Raw genomic sequence first — 17,031 nt, 5'->3', positions numbered from 1 at the left:
CAGAAGGGGATGACAGAGGGCTGTCGGGGAGGCTGAGTGTGCATCTGATCCAGAGCAGTGGGGACCCCGGGCCCGGACACCCCAAGGTTGTGCTTTTCCAGGCAAGGTTGTGTGTGTGTATAGGTGTGTATATGGAGGTGCCTGTGTGTAGGTGTGTGCGTAGGTATGTGTGTGTAGGGGTATGTGTGTTTAGGTATGTGTGTGTAGGTATGTAGGGGTGTGTAGGGGTGTGTGTACGTGTGTGTGTGTGTAGGTGTGTGTGTGTGTGCGTGTGTGTGTAGATGGAGAATCACTGCTCTAGAAGGCAGAGGACTCAGCAGAGTTCAGGGAATAGAAATACAGACAGAGCACAGCACACTCTCGCCGCCAGCGCGGAAGGTCTCTCTCTCTCTCCCCGACGCCTGGCACCGCATCCCCGCACCGGCGTGGATCGGGACCCGCGCTCTCCAGTGCAGCCAGGACTCCCGAGCGTGCGGGCGGCTGGAGACGCCGAGCTGCTCACGATGAGGAGGGGAGCGAGGCTCGGGCAGAGCGGCCTCCTCCCGCGGGTCTGAACGCCCACCCCCGCCGCCGGGACTCCGGCCTCCCTGGGCTTCGGCAATGAGCGCCCTGTGACCGGCGGCGCCGCGAGTCGTAGACCCGGGACTCCGGGAAGCAATGCTGGCTCGGCTTGGAGCGGCTGGGGGACAGTGAAGAAACCCTAAAATGGAGGACTTTTCCGCCAGGACGTACAGCACAAGTGGCCTGGACAACAGACCTCTGTTTGGAGAGACATCTGCCAAGGATCGAATCATCAATTTAGTTGTTGGCAGCTTAACATCTTTACTGATCCTAGTCACGCTGATCAGTGCTTTTGTTTTCCCTCAACTACCTCCAAAACCGTTGAATATATTTTTTGCTGTCTGCATCTCTTTGAGTAGTATCACTGCCTGCATACTTTTCTACTGGTATCGACAAGGAGATTTAGAACCGAAATTTAGAAACCTTATTTACTATATCTTATTTTCTATCATCATGTTATGTATATGTGCGAATCTGTACTTCCATGATGTGGGAAAGTGAGGCTGCCAAGAGACACTCACCAGGTCTCTTCAAAGCAATATATTTGGACTCGAATAAGAGCTGGATAAGGTATGCTGAAGAGTCTCCTGCAGAAGTCTGATACATGATTTTCATGTTAATTGTAAATCTAAATTCCCTCTTGCAGGGGAGACATATCCTAAATCACTTTGCTTTTTCTTTGAGGAGCCGATGTTGCACTCAAACATTACCCCTTAAAGCACAAATCATTTTCACTTTTGAAATTTTTTATATAAAGTAATGGCGTGGTGCAAGGCTATGTAACAAACAATCTTGCATTTTAAGACAAATATTCTTTTATTTCTGTTAAACTGAATATACAATTACTGTTCCCTAGGCAACCAACTTTTGCTTATAACTACAATTTCACGTTAACAAAACACAGACGGTGAAAAGACAACTTTGATTGTGTAGATCTAATTACAAAAAAAAAAAAAAGAAATACAGACAGGGGGAAGGAGGATGGGGGCCACTAGGGAAGGAAGGAGGAGAGGGGAGGCAGAGGGCGGGGCCTGGGCAGAGACCCCGCCCCGGGTCACGTGATCCAGCGAAGTCCTCCTGCCTCCAGAGGACGCCCAGCACACATTGGGAAGGACAGCGGAGCTCACACAGCAGAGTGCAGTGCTTCTGAGCGTTTCTGGACCAGAAGTTCTCCTCACAGAGAGGGACACAGCAGACAGCAGGCACCATGGAGCCCCCGTCAGGCCCTGCAAGCACGAGGCATGTGCCCTGGAACAGGCTCGTCCTGGCAGGTGAGAGGGGACAATTTTCAGGGAGTGGGCAGAGACTGGAGAAGAAGAGACTGGCTGGTCTCTGGGGGAAACAAGGCTCTGAGAAGGGACAGAGGGCTTGTGTTCAGACCTGAGGGCAGAGGACAGCGGAGCAGGGGAGGGCGGGGGCCTCAGCCACAGGAGACTCTCCATGAACTAGAGCTGGTGAGGGACAGGAAGACCTTAACTGCTGTAGGTTTTATGAGTTATTCTTCACTGAGCAATAATTGTTGAAAACTGATGACGATAATAATAATTTATATCTGGGTGTCACTACAGAAAAGCACATAACCAGGACAGCAAACACTGTCCGTACCCACACCCTTAGAAGCTGGCCAACACCAGGCTGTGGAACTCCTGGTACCTCTCTGTCCTTCACCTCCAGGAATTAATATCTAGAACCTGGTCCAGGCCCTGGGCTATAACCGGGATCAGACAAGCCCCTGCCCTCAAGGAGCCCGCGCTCTGTGGGGAGGAAGACAGACGAGCAGAGAGATGGAGAGCGTGCTGGCAGGTGCTGCAGGCGTCACGCAGGAAAGGGAGCGGGGAAGGTCAGCAAGTGAGCACGGAGGGTCTTTACAGCAGCTGGTCAGGAGGAGGGGCATCTCCCAAGAGGCCCTGAGTGTGAGCAGGTGTGTGAGGGCAGCGAGGGAGTGAGCCAGGGGACAGCTGGGGAAGCAGAGGAAAAAATGAGCCCAGAGGGGCAGAAGTGATGGGGGTCATGCTGCTGACCTTGAACCACACACACACATACATGCACACACACACACACTAAGGCTGAGGGATGAAGAGACCTGCTCAGGACCCGGGGCACCATTTTCCCATCCCCCGCACAGGTCACAATATTAACTGGTTTCTCTCTCTTCCCTCCTAGTCTCGCTCTTAACTTTCTGGACCCCGCCCACCACTGCCCAGCTCACTATTGAAACAGTGCCTCCCCGTGCTGCAGAAGGGTCGGATGTTCTTCTACTTGCCCACAACGTGACAAAGAATCCTCTAGGCTATGCCTGGTTCAGAGGAGAAAGGGTAGAGAACACCCAGCTAATTGCATCATATAGAGTAGACATTAATGCAACTACCAATGGGCCTGCACACAGCGGACGGGAGACACTTTACCCCAACAGAACCCTGCTGATCCAGAGCGTCACCCAGAAAGACACAGGATCCTACACCCTGCTCGTTACAAAGGATGATTTAGGGACAGAAAGACAAACTGGACACCTCCATGTACTCCGTGAGTGCTTCCTCCTTGACATTCGCAGTGTTGGGGGGGGGGGGGTGAATTCTGTTCTGACAGACCCGGATGGCGCCTCCATCCCCTCTACATTGTGTCCCGTGTCCGGGTTTGAACATTCAGTGCAGGGCACACACTGTGGAGACAAACTCCAAAGGTCAGAAATGCTTTCCAGGAAGCCAGGCCCTGATGAAGGACCAGGGAGAGAAGGACTGTCTGATGAGGGACTCAGCAGAGGGAGAGCACTCTCAGTCCAGCCCCCTGGGCCCCTCCCCATGACCATGACCCTGAGGAAGACCCTGCAGGACTCAGGGAAGACCCTGGCCTGAGGGCCCCAGGGATCCTCACAGAGAAGCTCAGCCCCAGGAAGCCCCTCCCAGACCCTGTCCCAGGGCTCCTGCCTCCAGTGACCCTGGGAAGCCTGTGCCAAATCCGGAGGCTCCAAGCTGGTCACCAGCCAGGGCTCAGCCCCAAGAGCCACATCCGCACAGGGGCACAGTCTGGTCCTACTCCTGAGACTCGGCATGGACAGCACACAGGTACAAGGTCCCCAGGAATCAACCAAATGCCCTCGGGCACTTGGAGACACCAGAGAAATCTCAGCACCCCCAGAGAGGAACAGAGGAAGGAAGATACTCCTGGCAGCTCCTCGACCCCAGGGTGCAGCCCAGGGAGCTCTCTCCTGAGGCTGGTTTATGAAAACCAGGAGAGATGCCAGGCGGTCTCTGAATCCACCCTGTTCTGTCCACCACTAAACGCTGCTGCACAATCAACCCCCAAGGAGGCCTGTGCTTCTCCCAGACCTAGAGCAGGTGGCCTCACACTCTCTGAGCTCAGGTCCCCATGCATTTGTCCTGCCACACACAAGCCTGCCTTATTCTTTAGTCTGGCTGAGAGGCAAAGGATGCCAATTTTGCTGAAAGATGCTTTTAGAGGAGCCAAAAGTATGAGAAAGTGAGAGTGTTAGTCATTCAGTCATGTCCTACTCTTTCCTATTCCATGGACTGTAGCCCACCAGGCTCCTCTGTGCATGGAATTCTCCAGCAAGAATATTGACTGGGAGGCAATTCCCTTCTCCAGAGGATCTTTCTGACCCAGAGATTGAACCCAGGTCTCCTGCACTGGCAGGCAGATTCTTTACTGTCTGAGCCACCAGGGAAACTCAGGGCAATGTCCTCTCTGTTATCTGCACAGCGGTGCTACCCACACCCGTCATCACCAGCAACAACTCCAACCCCTGGGAGCACAAGGACACTGTGGTGTTAACATGTAGACCTGAGACCCAGAACACCTCCTACACGTGGTGGATCAGCAATCAGAGCCTCCCCAAGAGCACCAGGCTGGAACTGTCCGAGGACAAGAGGACTCTCACTGTGTTCAGTGTCACAAGGAAAGAGAAAGGACCCTATGTGTGCGAAGCCCGGAACCCAGTGGGCATCAGCCGCAGTGACCCATTCACCCTGGATGTCCTCTGTGAGTAACCTCTGCTCCTATGTGGCCTGAGCTGCCCACCCAAATGCACGCTGCCAGAGGCCAATCCACACCCATCCCTCTCAGGTCCGAGTACATGGGCCATCACCCCTGGACACCCAGACTGCCCATGACTTCCTGTCCCAGGCAAGCCCAGGCAGGTCCACCTTGAATAAAGTCCGGGAGGGGATGGGCTGCTCTGTGTGGGTGGCTGAGGATCACCAGAATATGATGGGAGAAACAAATTAACGTCAGACTCACAAAGAGTGAGCATGAAGGGTAATGATTGCAAATTTTTCAGACAAGCATGTGAACAGCTCAGAAGGACGCAGGAGCCCCAGTACAGACCAGGAACTTGCCTTCCCTCTGATTGCACCATGTGTGGCCTTTCTGCTCTTTGCTCCAAACGGTCTGGGCACCCCACCACTACCCCTCAGACTCCTCTGACCATCCAGAGGGAACCTCAACCTCTCCTGCCACACAGCCTCTAACCCAGCCACACAGCGCTTCCGGAGTGTCAGTGTGAGGCCCCGGCAATACACCCAGGCTCTCTATCCCCAGTCACAACATGTACTCTCAGATCCCACATTCCCTGACTGGCCTGGCTGGCCCCACAGTCAGAAGATCAAGGTTCCCAGGACTGATAGCAACAGAGCAGTCTAGTACTAGACTTTTGTCCCAGCAACCAGGCAAGGGTCTCTCTGGTGTGATCTGGGGGTCAGATGAGGTGTGCAATCACTCTTTCCCGTTGCCACCTGAACAAAGACCCAGGGCCTTCCTCACAGTCACCTTTACAGAGGTCTTGGGCCCCGAGACTGAGGAGGGAGCAAGGCCCAGGCCCCTGACCCACTCTCAGCAGTCATCCCTCTGTCTCTCCACAGACTCAGTGGCACGGCCCTCCCTCCAAGCCAGCAACACCACAGTCCCAGAACATGAGGGCCCCGTGGTCCTGACCTGCCTCACAGATGAGACTGGGGTCTCCATACGCTGGCTCTTCAAAGGCCAGAGTCTCCTCCTCGCAGACAGGATGACACTGTCCTCAGACAACAGCACCCTCACCATAGACCCCATCAGCAGAGAGGATGCGGGGGTTATCAGTGTGAGGTCTCCAACAGGGGCAACGCCAGCAAGAGTGGCCCCCTCAGGCTGAGTGTGACCTGTGAGTGACCACCGTCGCCTCCTGTCTTAGTCGTTCAGTGGTGTCCGACTCTTTGTGACACCACGGACTTGAGCTCACTAGGCTACTCTGTCCATGGGATTTCCCAGGCAAGAATCCTGGAGTGGGCTGCCATTCGCTACTCCAGGGGATCGTCCTGACCCAAGGATCGAACCCATGTCTGCTGCACTGCAGGCACTCTTCCCGTCTAAGTCTCCAGCGAAGCCCATTTTAATCTGGATAAGCTTCTTTTATTATCTCCACCAAAAATGAGCCTATCATCTCATTTCCTTCACTTGAAGCAATTGGAACGTGTGGTGTCTCTCCCCTCCTCATCCCCTGATTTCTCCTGGCCCTCTGCTGTGAAGCCTTGTTGCCAAGACCGCTGGAAGCAGCACTAAAATCAGTACCTGGGACTTCCTGGGCAGTCCAGTGGTTAAGACTCCACCTTCCACTGCAGGGGTTGCCGTGACCTCCTCCAGGGGATCTTCCCCACCCAGGGACTGAATCCGTGTCTCTTACGCCTCCTGATTGGCAGGTGGCATCTTTACCACTAGTGCCTCCTGGGAAGCCCCGGTGAGTCATAAAACCTAAATCTCCTTTTTCTTATGTGTACAGTGGTGTTTATTATGCACTTTATAGACCTTTGTGAATACGTGCTCCGATGAAGGTGGAAAGCACAGCAGACGTGTTGAGGCAGTAAGTGTCAGGATGTTAGTTCGCACTGTTGTGATCGCAGGCTTGCCGCCACACTCAACTCCAGGTCCCTCCACTTGTCTTTCTTAGTTGCACCATCGTCTCTACAGTGGAAGTCACACCGTTTCTTCACAGGATGGGCGGTGGTCATGTGTGGTGAGAGCTGGGGGCCTTGCGGACTGCACTTTGTGCAACATAAACTCCTATGACTGTGTGTTGTCTGTTGGTCGGTTAGGTCTCACGGTCTCTAGTTTCTCACTGAAATCTCTCTGATGCTGTGTCCATTATTGAAGGTGGGGTGTTATAGTGTCACTGTTATGACCGAGCTATTTCTCCCCTCGACGCTGTCCACTTTTGATTCACAATTCTGGTGGTGTTGGGTGTGTAATGCTTATAATTGTTCTATTTCCTTGATGGATGGAAACTTTTCTTGATATGCAAGGTCCTAATGTCTCTTGCCGGAGAAGGCAATGGCACCCCACTCCAGTACTCTTGCCTGGAAAATCCCATGGATGGAGGAGCCTGGACGGCTGCAGTCCATGGGGTCGCTGAGGGTCGGACATGACTGAGCGACTTCGCTTTCACTTTTCACTTTTCACTTTTCTGCATTGGAGAAGGAAATGGCAACCCACTCCAGTGTTCTTGCCTGGAGAATCCCAGGGATGGGTAAGCCTGGTGGGCTGCCGTCTATGGGGTCACACAGAGTCGGACACGACTGAAGCGACTTAGCAGCAGCAATGGCAGTGTCTCTTGCAGGCTTTTTTAATTTAGAGATTATTCTATCAGACACTCATACAGCCACCTCAATCCTCTTTTTATTGCTATTTGCATAGAATATCTTTTTCCAGCCTTACTTTCAACCTTCTATGTCTTTGTATCTAAAGTGAATCTCTTGAAGAGAGTATAGAGATGGGTCATAATTTTTATCCATTCTGTCAACCTCTGCCTTTAATTTCAAGGTTGAGGCTATCTATCATTCAAATACTTCCCGATAAGAAAGAACTTCTGCCATCTAGCTATTTGTTATATGTCTTACATGCTTTTTTCATTAATTCCTCTATTATTTCCTCTTTGGCATTTAGGTGATTTCCTTTCGCATGTGTCATTTTGATTGTGTTCTTCCCCTTTCCAATGTATTTCAGTTCTTTTCTTAGTGCCTAACTTGAAGATGACAGTTATGTCTTAAACATATAACTATCGAGTTGAAATACCAACTACATTCTATGAAGTATATTACAAACAGGGTGCTCCTGTGCATCTCCATCGCCTCCATATTACACACTTACTGTCCTATATTTCAGCCATCCTTGTACAATATATGCCCCTTATATAGATTTATAAATATTGCCTCATGTAATACCTTTGAAATAAAAAACAAAAACAAGCGATTACATAAAAGACAATAAAACCGGCTTAGATAAGATAGCTACTTCTTGTGTCTGTTTGACCACTTTTCTCTAGGTACTTATGGCTCTGAGTTGCTGTGTAATGTTTGTTCAGTCATCTTAAAGGCTTCCTTTCACACTTCATATATGCCGTGTCTCCAGGGAATGAGCTCCCTCGACTGTTGTTTATCTGGGAAAGTCCTAATCTGAGCTTCACTGAAGGAGAGTTTCTGTGTACATTGCTTCGCCGGTTGACAGTCTTGCTTTTAGGACTTCAGTCAGTCATCCCAATGCCTTCTGATGTGGAATTCGATTTTCACAGTGTTGAAGATCTGCTGCACATGCTGAGTCACTCCTCTCTCGCTGCGTTTTTCACTTCCTCTTTCCCTTGGGCTCTCAACAATTTGACTCTATTGTGTCACAATGTCTGTATCTTGAGTTACCCCTTTTTGGAGTTCATTAACCATCTCTAGTATGTGATTTCATCTAGTTTCGGAAGTTTTAAACCATTAATTTATATATATTTTTTTCATTGCTTTTCCTCTCTATTCTCCTTCAGGAACTGCCATACTGCTTATGTTTGTCCACCTGATGGAGTTCTGCATAATACTTTGCTTGGAGTCACTATTCGCCATTTTTTTTCCCTTTCTACTGCCCAGTCTGAATAACTTCTTTTTTGCTATCTTCATGTTCATGGATGCTTTCTTCTACCTGCTCAGATGTGCTGAGGAATCGCCCTTCTAAGTTAGTGTTTTCACTTCTTATACTTCAGCTCCAGAGTTTCTTCAACCCTGTTTAAATAATTTAACAACGAGGAAGAACACATCTTTCTTGAGAAGCAGGTTCTCCTCACACCTGCCCAATGTGGAAACAGCCATCCCCTCACACTGTGGACTCCAGTGCTTTAGACATGGACACTGATTATGTAGCTACTGGGTCAATCTCAGACAAGCACATTAGGAGCAGAGAACCACAAAGAGAGGAGGGTAGTTATGGACCCTGAGAAGGAAGGCTCATCCCATGGAACTGTCAGATGGCATCAGCCAAGGAACTGGACTTCTCCTCAAGTTTGATGGACTCTCTTCCCTCTCAAGGGGCTTCTCATGTGGAGCTAGTGGTAAAGAACCTGCCTGCCAGTGCTAACGCAGGAGACTAAGGGATGCAGGTTATGCATCTGCATAATTATGCAAAACTTAGCTAGTTTTGTCATAGTTCGGTTACTGTTTGTGAGAATTGTTTGACTGCAGGCAAGGCACTGGATCTTGTGCCTCCGTTTCCCCGTCTGTAAAACTGGAGAAGAAGAGATGGATCGTAGGGCTGCTGTGAGGTTGGTCACTAGGAAGGGAATGAGATTAAAATTCTCCCTGTAGGTAAAATTCTTACCCACACAGAGTCGGCAGGCAAGAAACGTTCACAGGGGAGATTTTGGTTTTCAGCGCTGTGGGTTTTGGCTGTAGAGTCAAACAACTGGGTTACATTTCTCTTTCACCTGGTCCTAGCTCTGTGGCCTCCATTCCTTTATTGAAGAACTGTGTGTCTCAAATCTGTGAATGCACAGCGGGGATGACAACCCCTCCCTCATGGGGATGGAAAGATCAGAAAAAATGGGTGTAAAGGATTTCCCACTGTGCCAGTCGCACAGGAGTACCTGGAAACAGTTCATTAATATTATTACTACTAATCAATGTTGGGTGGACTGGAGAGGAACTACCCTCTAAGACTGACAGTGGTGATGGAAACAAAAAATCAGAGGGAGGGGGCATAATGTGAGAAGAAAAGAGTCCTTCAAAGGAAAATGAACAGGACATGGAAATGGATACAGTGAGACAATGGAGAGTTCGAGCAAGTCCAAGGTTTCAAATCTGATGAAGAGGGAAATGATGCAGCCTCGTGCAGTGGGAGAGTCAGGAGGACACTGTGATGACAAGACACGCAAGCACACAGGCCTCAGAGCATCTCCTTCCTCCTAACCAGGCCCTCTCCCTGTGAGACTCCTCCTGGTATTCCCTCCAGTGAACTTGGACCCCATTTCCCCTCTCTCTCTCTTCTGCTTTCAGGGCAAGAAAACGCTCGAGCCCTCGATGTGGGGGCCATTACTGGCATCGTGATTGGGGTCCTGCTCGTCCTGACGCCGCTGGCTGTCCTGGGGTGTTTCATTTTCCTTCACAGGTACAGTGGCATTCCCAGATGCTGCCCCCGCCCCCAGGTTGACCCCAGTCCTAGAGAAAGGACACCCCATCCTCCAATTTCCAGCCTGGATCTCCAGGACCCCCCCACTTCCCCACGGATACTCTCTCTCGTCCTTCAGTTCCTGCCTCACCAGGTATTGACTTCTGGCAGCTTCCTTAACACCGTCCTCATTTATTTTGTTATTTAGTCGTGAAGTTGTGTCCATCTCTTTTGCCACTCCATGGACTCATCTGTCCGTGGAATTTCCCAGGCAAGAATACTGGAGTGGGTTGCCATTTCCATCCCCAGGGAATCTTCCTGCCCAGGTATCGAAACTGTGTCCCCTGCGTTGGCAGGTGGATTCTTTACCTATGAACCACCAGGAAAGGCCCATCTATCAGTTAACACAATTAAGACCCCTGCTAGTCCTCGTTCTCTGTATGTAGGCTGGCGGGTAGTAAGTACTCAGAAAAAGGTATCTCTTCCTGTATATTTAAATCCAGCTACTCTGATGAGAGGCAGTCACAGGGCCAGGATCTGAGGGTCGTCCATGCCAAGTCCACACTTGGCCAGAGAGTGGAAGTTTGGACAGGCCAGGTGGGGTCAAATGCCCCCACGTGGCAGATACATTAACAACACCCCTGATGCATGAGACAGAACATCATGCCAGGTCCGCAGGTGGTGGCATGTCTTTACACTTAACGTCCAGGTAGATGGAGACAGAGGACAAGGCCACTGTCACATTTGAGCAGCTGCTGGGTGAGGGCGGGTGGCCACAGCAGCGACACTGCATTCAGTGAGATCCCAGAGTCACTGGTGACCGCTTTCCTCCCCATGCACTGGCCCTGCTCTCCATAAGCCTGATGAATCCACTCAGACAAAGCTTTGGATGGATGGATGCCTTAACCAGAGCCTTGGTCTCTTCAGTGGCCACTTTCTCCGGAACCCTATTAGCCTATGGTCCTGCCCCTCTGGACTCAGGGCAGATACGGCTTCTTAAGAACTTTCCTCAGCGTCCTTACTGGTCCCTTCCCTCCTAAGCAGCTTTGGTGGAGAAAGGCGGTGTCCAGCCCCTGCTTGGACATGGGGATCCTCCTGTCCCGTGTTCTGATAACAAAGCCTTGACCTCCATCTGCACTCCTCACAAATATGCCTGTTTTGTTTTTCTTTCCTAACCCCGGCTTCCTGCACAACAGAGGGAACTGGCCCCCAGCGTCCACCTCAGGTGAGTGTCTGTTCAGCCCAGGACAGCAGGGAACCCCGGTCAGGCCCTGCCATATCTGTTCCTGCCTGCCACCCCCAGGGTCTCTGGCTCTTTCTCTGGGGCTTCAGCACAGGGGACCCGATTGGCTAGTCTGCTTTTCCTATGGGTTATCATCCTGGGAGGCTCCATCGCCCTTACTGAGGCCTGAAATTGCCAGAGGTTCTCTCCCTTGGTGGGGATCTTTCTCCCATGGTTCTCTGGAAGGTGGACGTCCAACCTCTCCTAGGAGAATGGGCTAAGCTTCCTCACATGCTCAGTGGTAACTCCTGTCTCCTCCCAGGACGTGGTCCCTCTGGCAGCTCTGTCTCCCAGGTAAGTACCTTCCTTCCTTGCCTCTTCTCCCCAGCGTCCCCGCTTCACAGGCTCAGGGCAGGGGGACTGTCCAACCCTGAAGTACTGTGAGACACCCTTCACTCGAGGGTAGTTGAAAGTCCCTTAGTCATGTCCAGTCTTTATGGCCCCATGGACTGTAGCCTGCCAGACTCCTCTGTCCATGGATTTCTCCAGGCAAGAATACTGGAGTGGGTTACCATTGCCTTCTCCAGGGGATGTCCCTGACCCAGGGATCGAGCCTCGGTCTCCTGCTTGCAGGCAGATTCTTTGCCTTCTGAGCCACCAGGGAAGCTCATAAGAGTAGTTAGAACATGGCAAGTCCCACCAAGCTGGGAGCTGGATGCACTTCAGGGACATGACCACCACTTACCCAGAGGCTGCCCTGGTCCCCTGACTTGACTTCAGAGAACCTTGGAGTTCAGCCAGGAAGAGAGTGGCACTGGATCATCAGTCAGGGGAGCCAGGCTAACAATGGTGGGAAACAGAGTCCAGATAGGATTTGGGGTCGGGGCTGCAGGCTTGGACATGGCTGCTCGGGAAAAATGACTCTCCTTCCCTCTCCTCTGATGCCCGCTTCCTCCATGCCCAGGCCTCCCTACCTGATGCCAGGCCACCAGCTCCCATCTACCAGGTGAGTGTGGGGATCCAAGTTCTGGTCTCATAAGCCCAAGGGGCATTGGAAGTGCCCCCTGCACACCTGGCTGTGTTTGGAGGGCCAAGAAATAGCAGGAAAGATGGAAAGGGGATGAAGGGGAGGTGGGTCTGGATCAAAAACCTCTGACACGAACAGACCCTGGGTGACCCGGGGCTGGGAAGTCCCTGGGAAGTCATCTAAGAAGGTTACATGAGCTCAAAGGTGTCGGTTTTCTTTTGCAGGAATTACTACGACCGGACACAGACGTTTACTGTAATATCAGCCACAAAGCAGATGTGGGTCCTTAGTTCCTCCAGACACGTCTCCTTACGGACTGTGGGAAAGAGCTTACCTGAGACCCAAGACCCGAGTGAGGTCATGAGGAAGAGCCTGAGGTGGAGAACCAGCTCTGAGACCTGAGGCTATTCGGGAACCTGGGCCCAGGCTCAGGGTCCTCCTGGATTCCTGGAGACACTGACAGGCTGCCCTGAAGCCTGGATGGACCAGAACTCAGGCTGCGATTCCCACAGTGGGGGGAGGTTTCAACAGGCAAGTGACTGGGCCTCTGACCCACTGTGGACCACCAGAGAGATCTGAATCAAGAGCACTTTCCTTCCCCTGGTTGCAAAACATACTGCCCTTGGGTCTTGTCCAGCAAGAAATTCACCGGAATCTCTGCTCCGGTCTGTCCATGGTTCCTCAGGGAAGGTATTAGCTCTAGTTACCTGACCTCCCCATCTATTCCCTGGGGGAAAGGAAGGGGAAGATTGTGAGAATGGAGGGAGGGGGCATGCTAACAGGCAAGGAAGGTCACCAGACCCTTGGCAGCCACATGGGCACTCGGCAGTCCTCACACTACCCTGGGGTCCCAGACACCTGCCAGTGCTTGCTCACTTGGCATGGCATCTCTGGAGCACAGGAAATGGGACCATCTGAGACACACTAGAACACGAGTCAGGAAGGACGAGTCGTGGGTGAGACAACTTTTATGGGTGAGGCCCCTTTGCAGCCTCTTGGTGTCCTGAGCTCTCTGGCCCTGTTCACCAGGCCCTGCTTGCCCCAACTGGTGCTGCCTCATATGAGTTTTTGTTGTTCAGTTGCTAAGTTGTGTCTGAATCTTTGGGACCCCATGGACTGCAGCACACCAGGCTTCCCTGTCCTTCACTATCCCCCGGAGTTTGCTTGAACTAATCTCCAGTGAGTCAGCGATGGGATAGGAACTTTTGTCTGTCCCCAGATCTAGGATCCAGAATGCCTTCTCTCTCCATGGGTTTCTGTTGTTTCCCTAAGGGCCTAAGCCCTGAGGACATTGTTCCCTCTGGGGGAACCAAGAGGAGCAATCAGAGTCACCAAAGTAAGAGGGACCCAGAAGCCATGCTCTGAGCAAGGTCCTCCCAGGAACTTCCTGTGACCTCTATCCACTTCCTGCTGGTTTCCAGTTTGCTTTTCGATGCAGATCGTGAGCCTGCTCCCAACACACACACACGTGAGCCTCAGGGCAAAGGTGCAGGCTCTACCTAATACTCAACCTGGCTACCACGGCAAAGGGCTCACCTGTCTCCTCCTCAAAGTGTCTCAAGGGCCTTCCCACCCGGATCTCACCTGCAGCTCCCGCCACACACCTGGGCTAGCAGGTCTCAGTCTCTCCCTGAGGTCCCTGGGATAGGTCTGTTCTCATATAGTTCCGCTCGGATCGCGTGCCCACGCTCACACAAACACAGCAAGTGTGTGCCCTAGGGCACAGAGCCCACAGTTGACAAGCATGCTCTGCCAGTGGCCAAGTATCATCTGTGCTGAGATGAGATGAGAGGTAAGAGAAACCACCTGCAAAGCTTCCGATCATGATTTAGGTCTAAATTACTTCTTATCCCCCCAGGCGCAGTCTTGGATGAGACAAGGTGACACTTTTTGGTGTTCCTTATTGTTCTGTAACAAATGACCACAAATGTACGGGCACAAACCACAGTGTCAATATGATGCTGTTCTTTCTGGATTCTACAGACAGTTCATTTCTTTGCCTTTCCAAGCTGTGAGAGGCTGCCTGCTTTCCTGGGTTTGTGGCCCTTTCCTCCATCTTCAAAGCCAGCAGTGGAACATCTTAAAGCTCCCCAAGCTCACCTTCCATCATCCCATCTCCTCTGGCTCTGCCTCTCCTGCCTTGGAACATTGTGAACGTATTGGACTCAGCCCAAAACATAACCCACCATAATCTCCAAGTCACCCCACCATATCTCCCAGTCACGTGATCTGAATTTCATCTGTAGGTTTCCTTAATCATGGGGCACATTTCTCGGATTGTGGCTTGAAGTTGTGGACATCTCTTAGGGTTCTGTGCTCTGCCTACCACTCCTCTCAAGGCCGTGGGCATCATCTTCCCTCACTGCAGTCTGCTCTGGGGAGCTTGGACTTTGTCATGCCGATGTGGGGTCAAGACCTGCCACGATGTCCACAGCAATCTCACTGGCTCTGAGCCCTGGAGATCGAGGCCAGTCCACACTCCCTGCAGCTCTCCCCACCTCTTCTTTCTGGTGAAGTGAAACTTGCTCTGTCTGTCCAACTCTTTGCAAGCCCATGGACTGTAACCCTCCAGGCACATCTGCCATGGGATTCTCCAGGCAAGAATACTGGAGTGGATAACCATTGCCATCTCTGTAGGTTCATCAAACTCAGGTCTCCCGCATAGCAGGAAGATTCTGTACTGTCTGAGCCACCATGGAAGCCTCTTCTTTTCTAGCAATGCCCGATTTTTCAGAATGAAAAGCAGATGTGACTCAAAGACCACAACTCCCAAGTCTCCAGGTGGCCTGTGTTCATCAGCACCATGGACAGTGTCTCTGCTGTGCTCAGCCCCCATCAACGGGAAGGGATGGCTGGATATCCTGCCCATTTCTCCTCCATGACAAAGATGAACATAGTAGAATGTGTTCAGGGATAACCCGCTTTGCTCTAGTTTATGAATCGGGAGCACTTTCTCCTGTGTGTGTATTAGTTGTAGCTACAGCCATGATAACTCCCAGGTGAATGATCCTGCACCCGGAGGGTGTCCTCAAGGAGGCTGAGAACTAACTTTGTCCTCTCAGAGTATCTCCCTGCCGCTGAGTGTCAGATAACCAGCTTGTCTACAACTTGGAGGGAACGTTTCATGATTGAGTCCTGACCTTCGGTACCTGACCTTGGAGACAGCCATCACCTAGCCTGGAGGCCCCCTGAGCACAGCCTCCTGTTCCCTCATTCTCCAAATGATCCCCCCTCCCCCAGGGAGCAAGGCTGAGCAGAACACCTGGCCTACCCTCCCAGCTCCTCCAGTCTGAGCCTCAAGCCTGTGTGAGAGCTTTTGCCATCTCTCCATGCTTCCAACAGAGCAAGGGTCCTGCTGAAGAGCAAGTGGGGCCTGAAGACCAGTCTCCAGGGTACAATTCATCACCTGAGGGCTCCTCTGTCTGCCTGTGAACCCCAGGGAAGAGAAGGAACTAGGGCTCCACAGTCACCCCACACTTCCTCTTCTCCATAAATGTACCATTGACAGGGGTAACTCTGACACGCAAACCCAGCACTATACTTCCCAAAGGCGCGGGTCTAACCCATCCAGCATCCCTAACAGTCATGCAAAATGCTCGAGATACCCAGTATAATGGTCACCGGGTTACCAGGGGCCTCCCCTATCTTCCATGGGGACAGACTCTGCAGGACTCACCCGGGCTCATGTGCACCACCTGTGGAACCATGGTGTTTAAATGGAGCAGCAGAGGGAGCTACTGAGGGTATCCCAGGGGTCCTGGCATCTGGCCAACCACAGTGGCACAGCCACAGGACTTAGTGAAAAGATGAAGAAAAGGATGGGTAGGACATAAAGGAGGGATGGGATGTGGCAGAGAGATGGACATATGGACACAGGTGCTATCTCCTCACAGAATTTTTCCGTAAAGGGTGAGGATGTTGGAAATGAACATTTTCCTATACTCCCCATGCAGATGCAGTTTAGGGGATACAGTGGCACTCAGTGTGCACACAAGTTGACCAGGACTCCAGTTCTAAGAGGATCCCTGAGCTGGGAGCTCGGACATGGAAGGATTCACCTGTCCTGCTTCTGCTGAGTCCACTGGCCAGCTCCAGGCCTGGTGCAGGGAGCTGCATACCTGTGTGTCGAATGAATGAGCCCCTGGATCACACTCCACGGGGGCCGAGATTTGTGGTGAGGATGTTCACTGCAGAGCAGCTGGTCGGTGTGAAAGGCAGGGTGTTCGCTAGTGGCTGTTCCAGACTGAAAGCAAATTTGCAGTGAAGTCACCCCAATGGCAGAGCAGGTCCTCAGCCTGTGGAAAATCAATGTGTCAATGGTGTTCTGGATGTTTGAGAAAGAAGGAGATGAAAAGAAGACCTGACAACTTTGGGAATAACATTTAATTCTGAACTACTCTTAGCAAATATTTTATTTATTTTTTTATTTCTGGCTGCACTGGGTCTTCATTGTTTTCCACCAGTTTTCTCTAGTGCGGTGAGCAGGGGCTAGTCTTCGTTGCGATACACCGGCTTCTCATTGAGGCGGCTTCTCTACTCCCGAGCAGGGGCTCTCGGCAAGCAGACTTCAGTCGTTGCAGCTCGTGGGCTCTAGAGCACACACTCAGCAGTTCTGATGTATGGCCTTAGTTGCTCAGAAGCATGTGAAATCCTCCTGACCAGGGATCAAACCCATGTCCCGCGCTTTGGCAGATGGATTCGTATCCACTGAGCCAGCAGGAAAGTCATCTAAACAATGCCTAACTTGTAGATAGACACTGGTTCATCATGGCCGCCCCACACACGAGGTTTCCATATTTGACTATGGGTAAATAAACAAGCG

General features: G+C 51.7%; 2 protein-coding genes across 2 annotated transcripts; both read left to right on the top strand.

The window, feature by feature from the left end:
• The first annotated feature begins 339 nt into the window (after positions 1–339).
• Positions 340–1,077, top strand: LOC112580313 (transmembrane protein 243-like). Its single transcript, XM_025269209.3, has one exon. The coding sequence runs from the start codon at positions 706–708 to the stop codon at positions 1,060–1,062; it is 357 nt and encodes a 118-aa protein (XP_025124994.1). The 5' UTR covers positions 340–705; the 3' UTR covers positions 1,063–1,077.
• A 577-nt stretch (positions 1,078–1,654) lies between these two features.
• LOC123465101 (carcinoembryonic antigen-related cell adhesion molecule 3-like) lies at positions 1,655–12,857 on the top strand. The gene is given in 10 exon segments (XM_045163258.1): positions 1,655–1,832; positions 2,725–3,084; positions 4,279–4,557; positions 5,436–5,642; positions 5,645–5,713; positions 9,849–9,960; positions 11,157–11,185; positions 11,505–11,536; positions 12,147–12,188; positions 12,434–12,857. Coding segments are annotated over 10 exon segments (1,260 nt in total). The 5' UTR covers positions 1,655–1,768; the 3' UTR covers positions 12,500–12,857.
• The last annotated feature ends 4,174 nt before the right edge of the window (positions 12,858–17,031 follow it).

Source organism: Bubalus bubalis, chromosome 18 (genome assembly GCF_019923935.1).
Source record: "Bubalus bubalis isolate 160015118507 breed Murrah chromosome 18, NDDB_SH_1, whole genome shotgun sequence".
NCBI lineage: Eukaryota > Metazoa > Chordata > Mammalia > Artiodactyla > Bovidae > Bubalus > Bubalus bubalis.
This window is presented reverse-complemented; position numbering and strand designations above follow the sequence as displayed.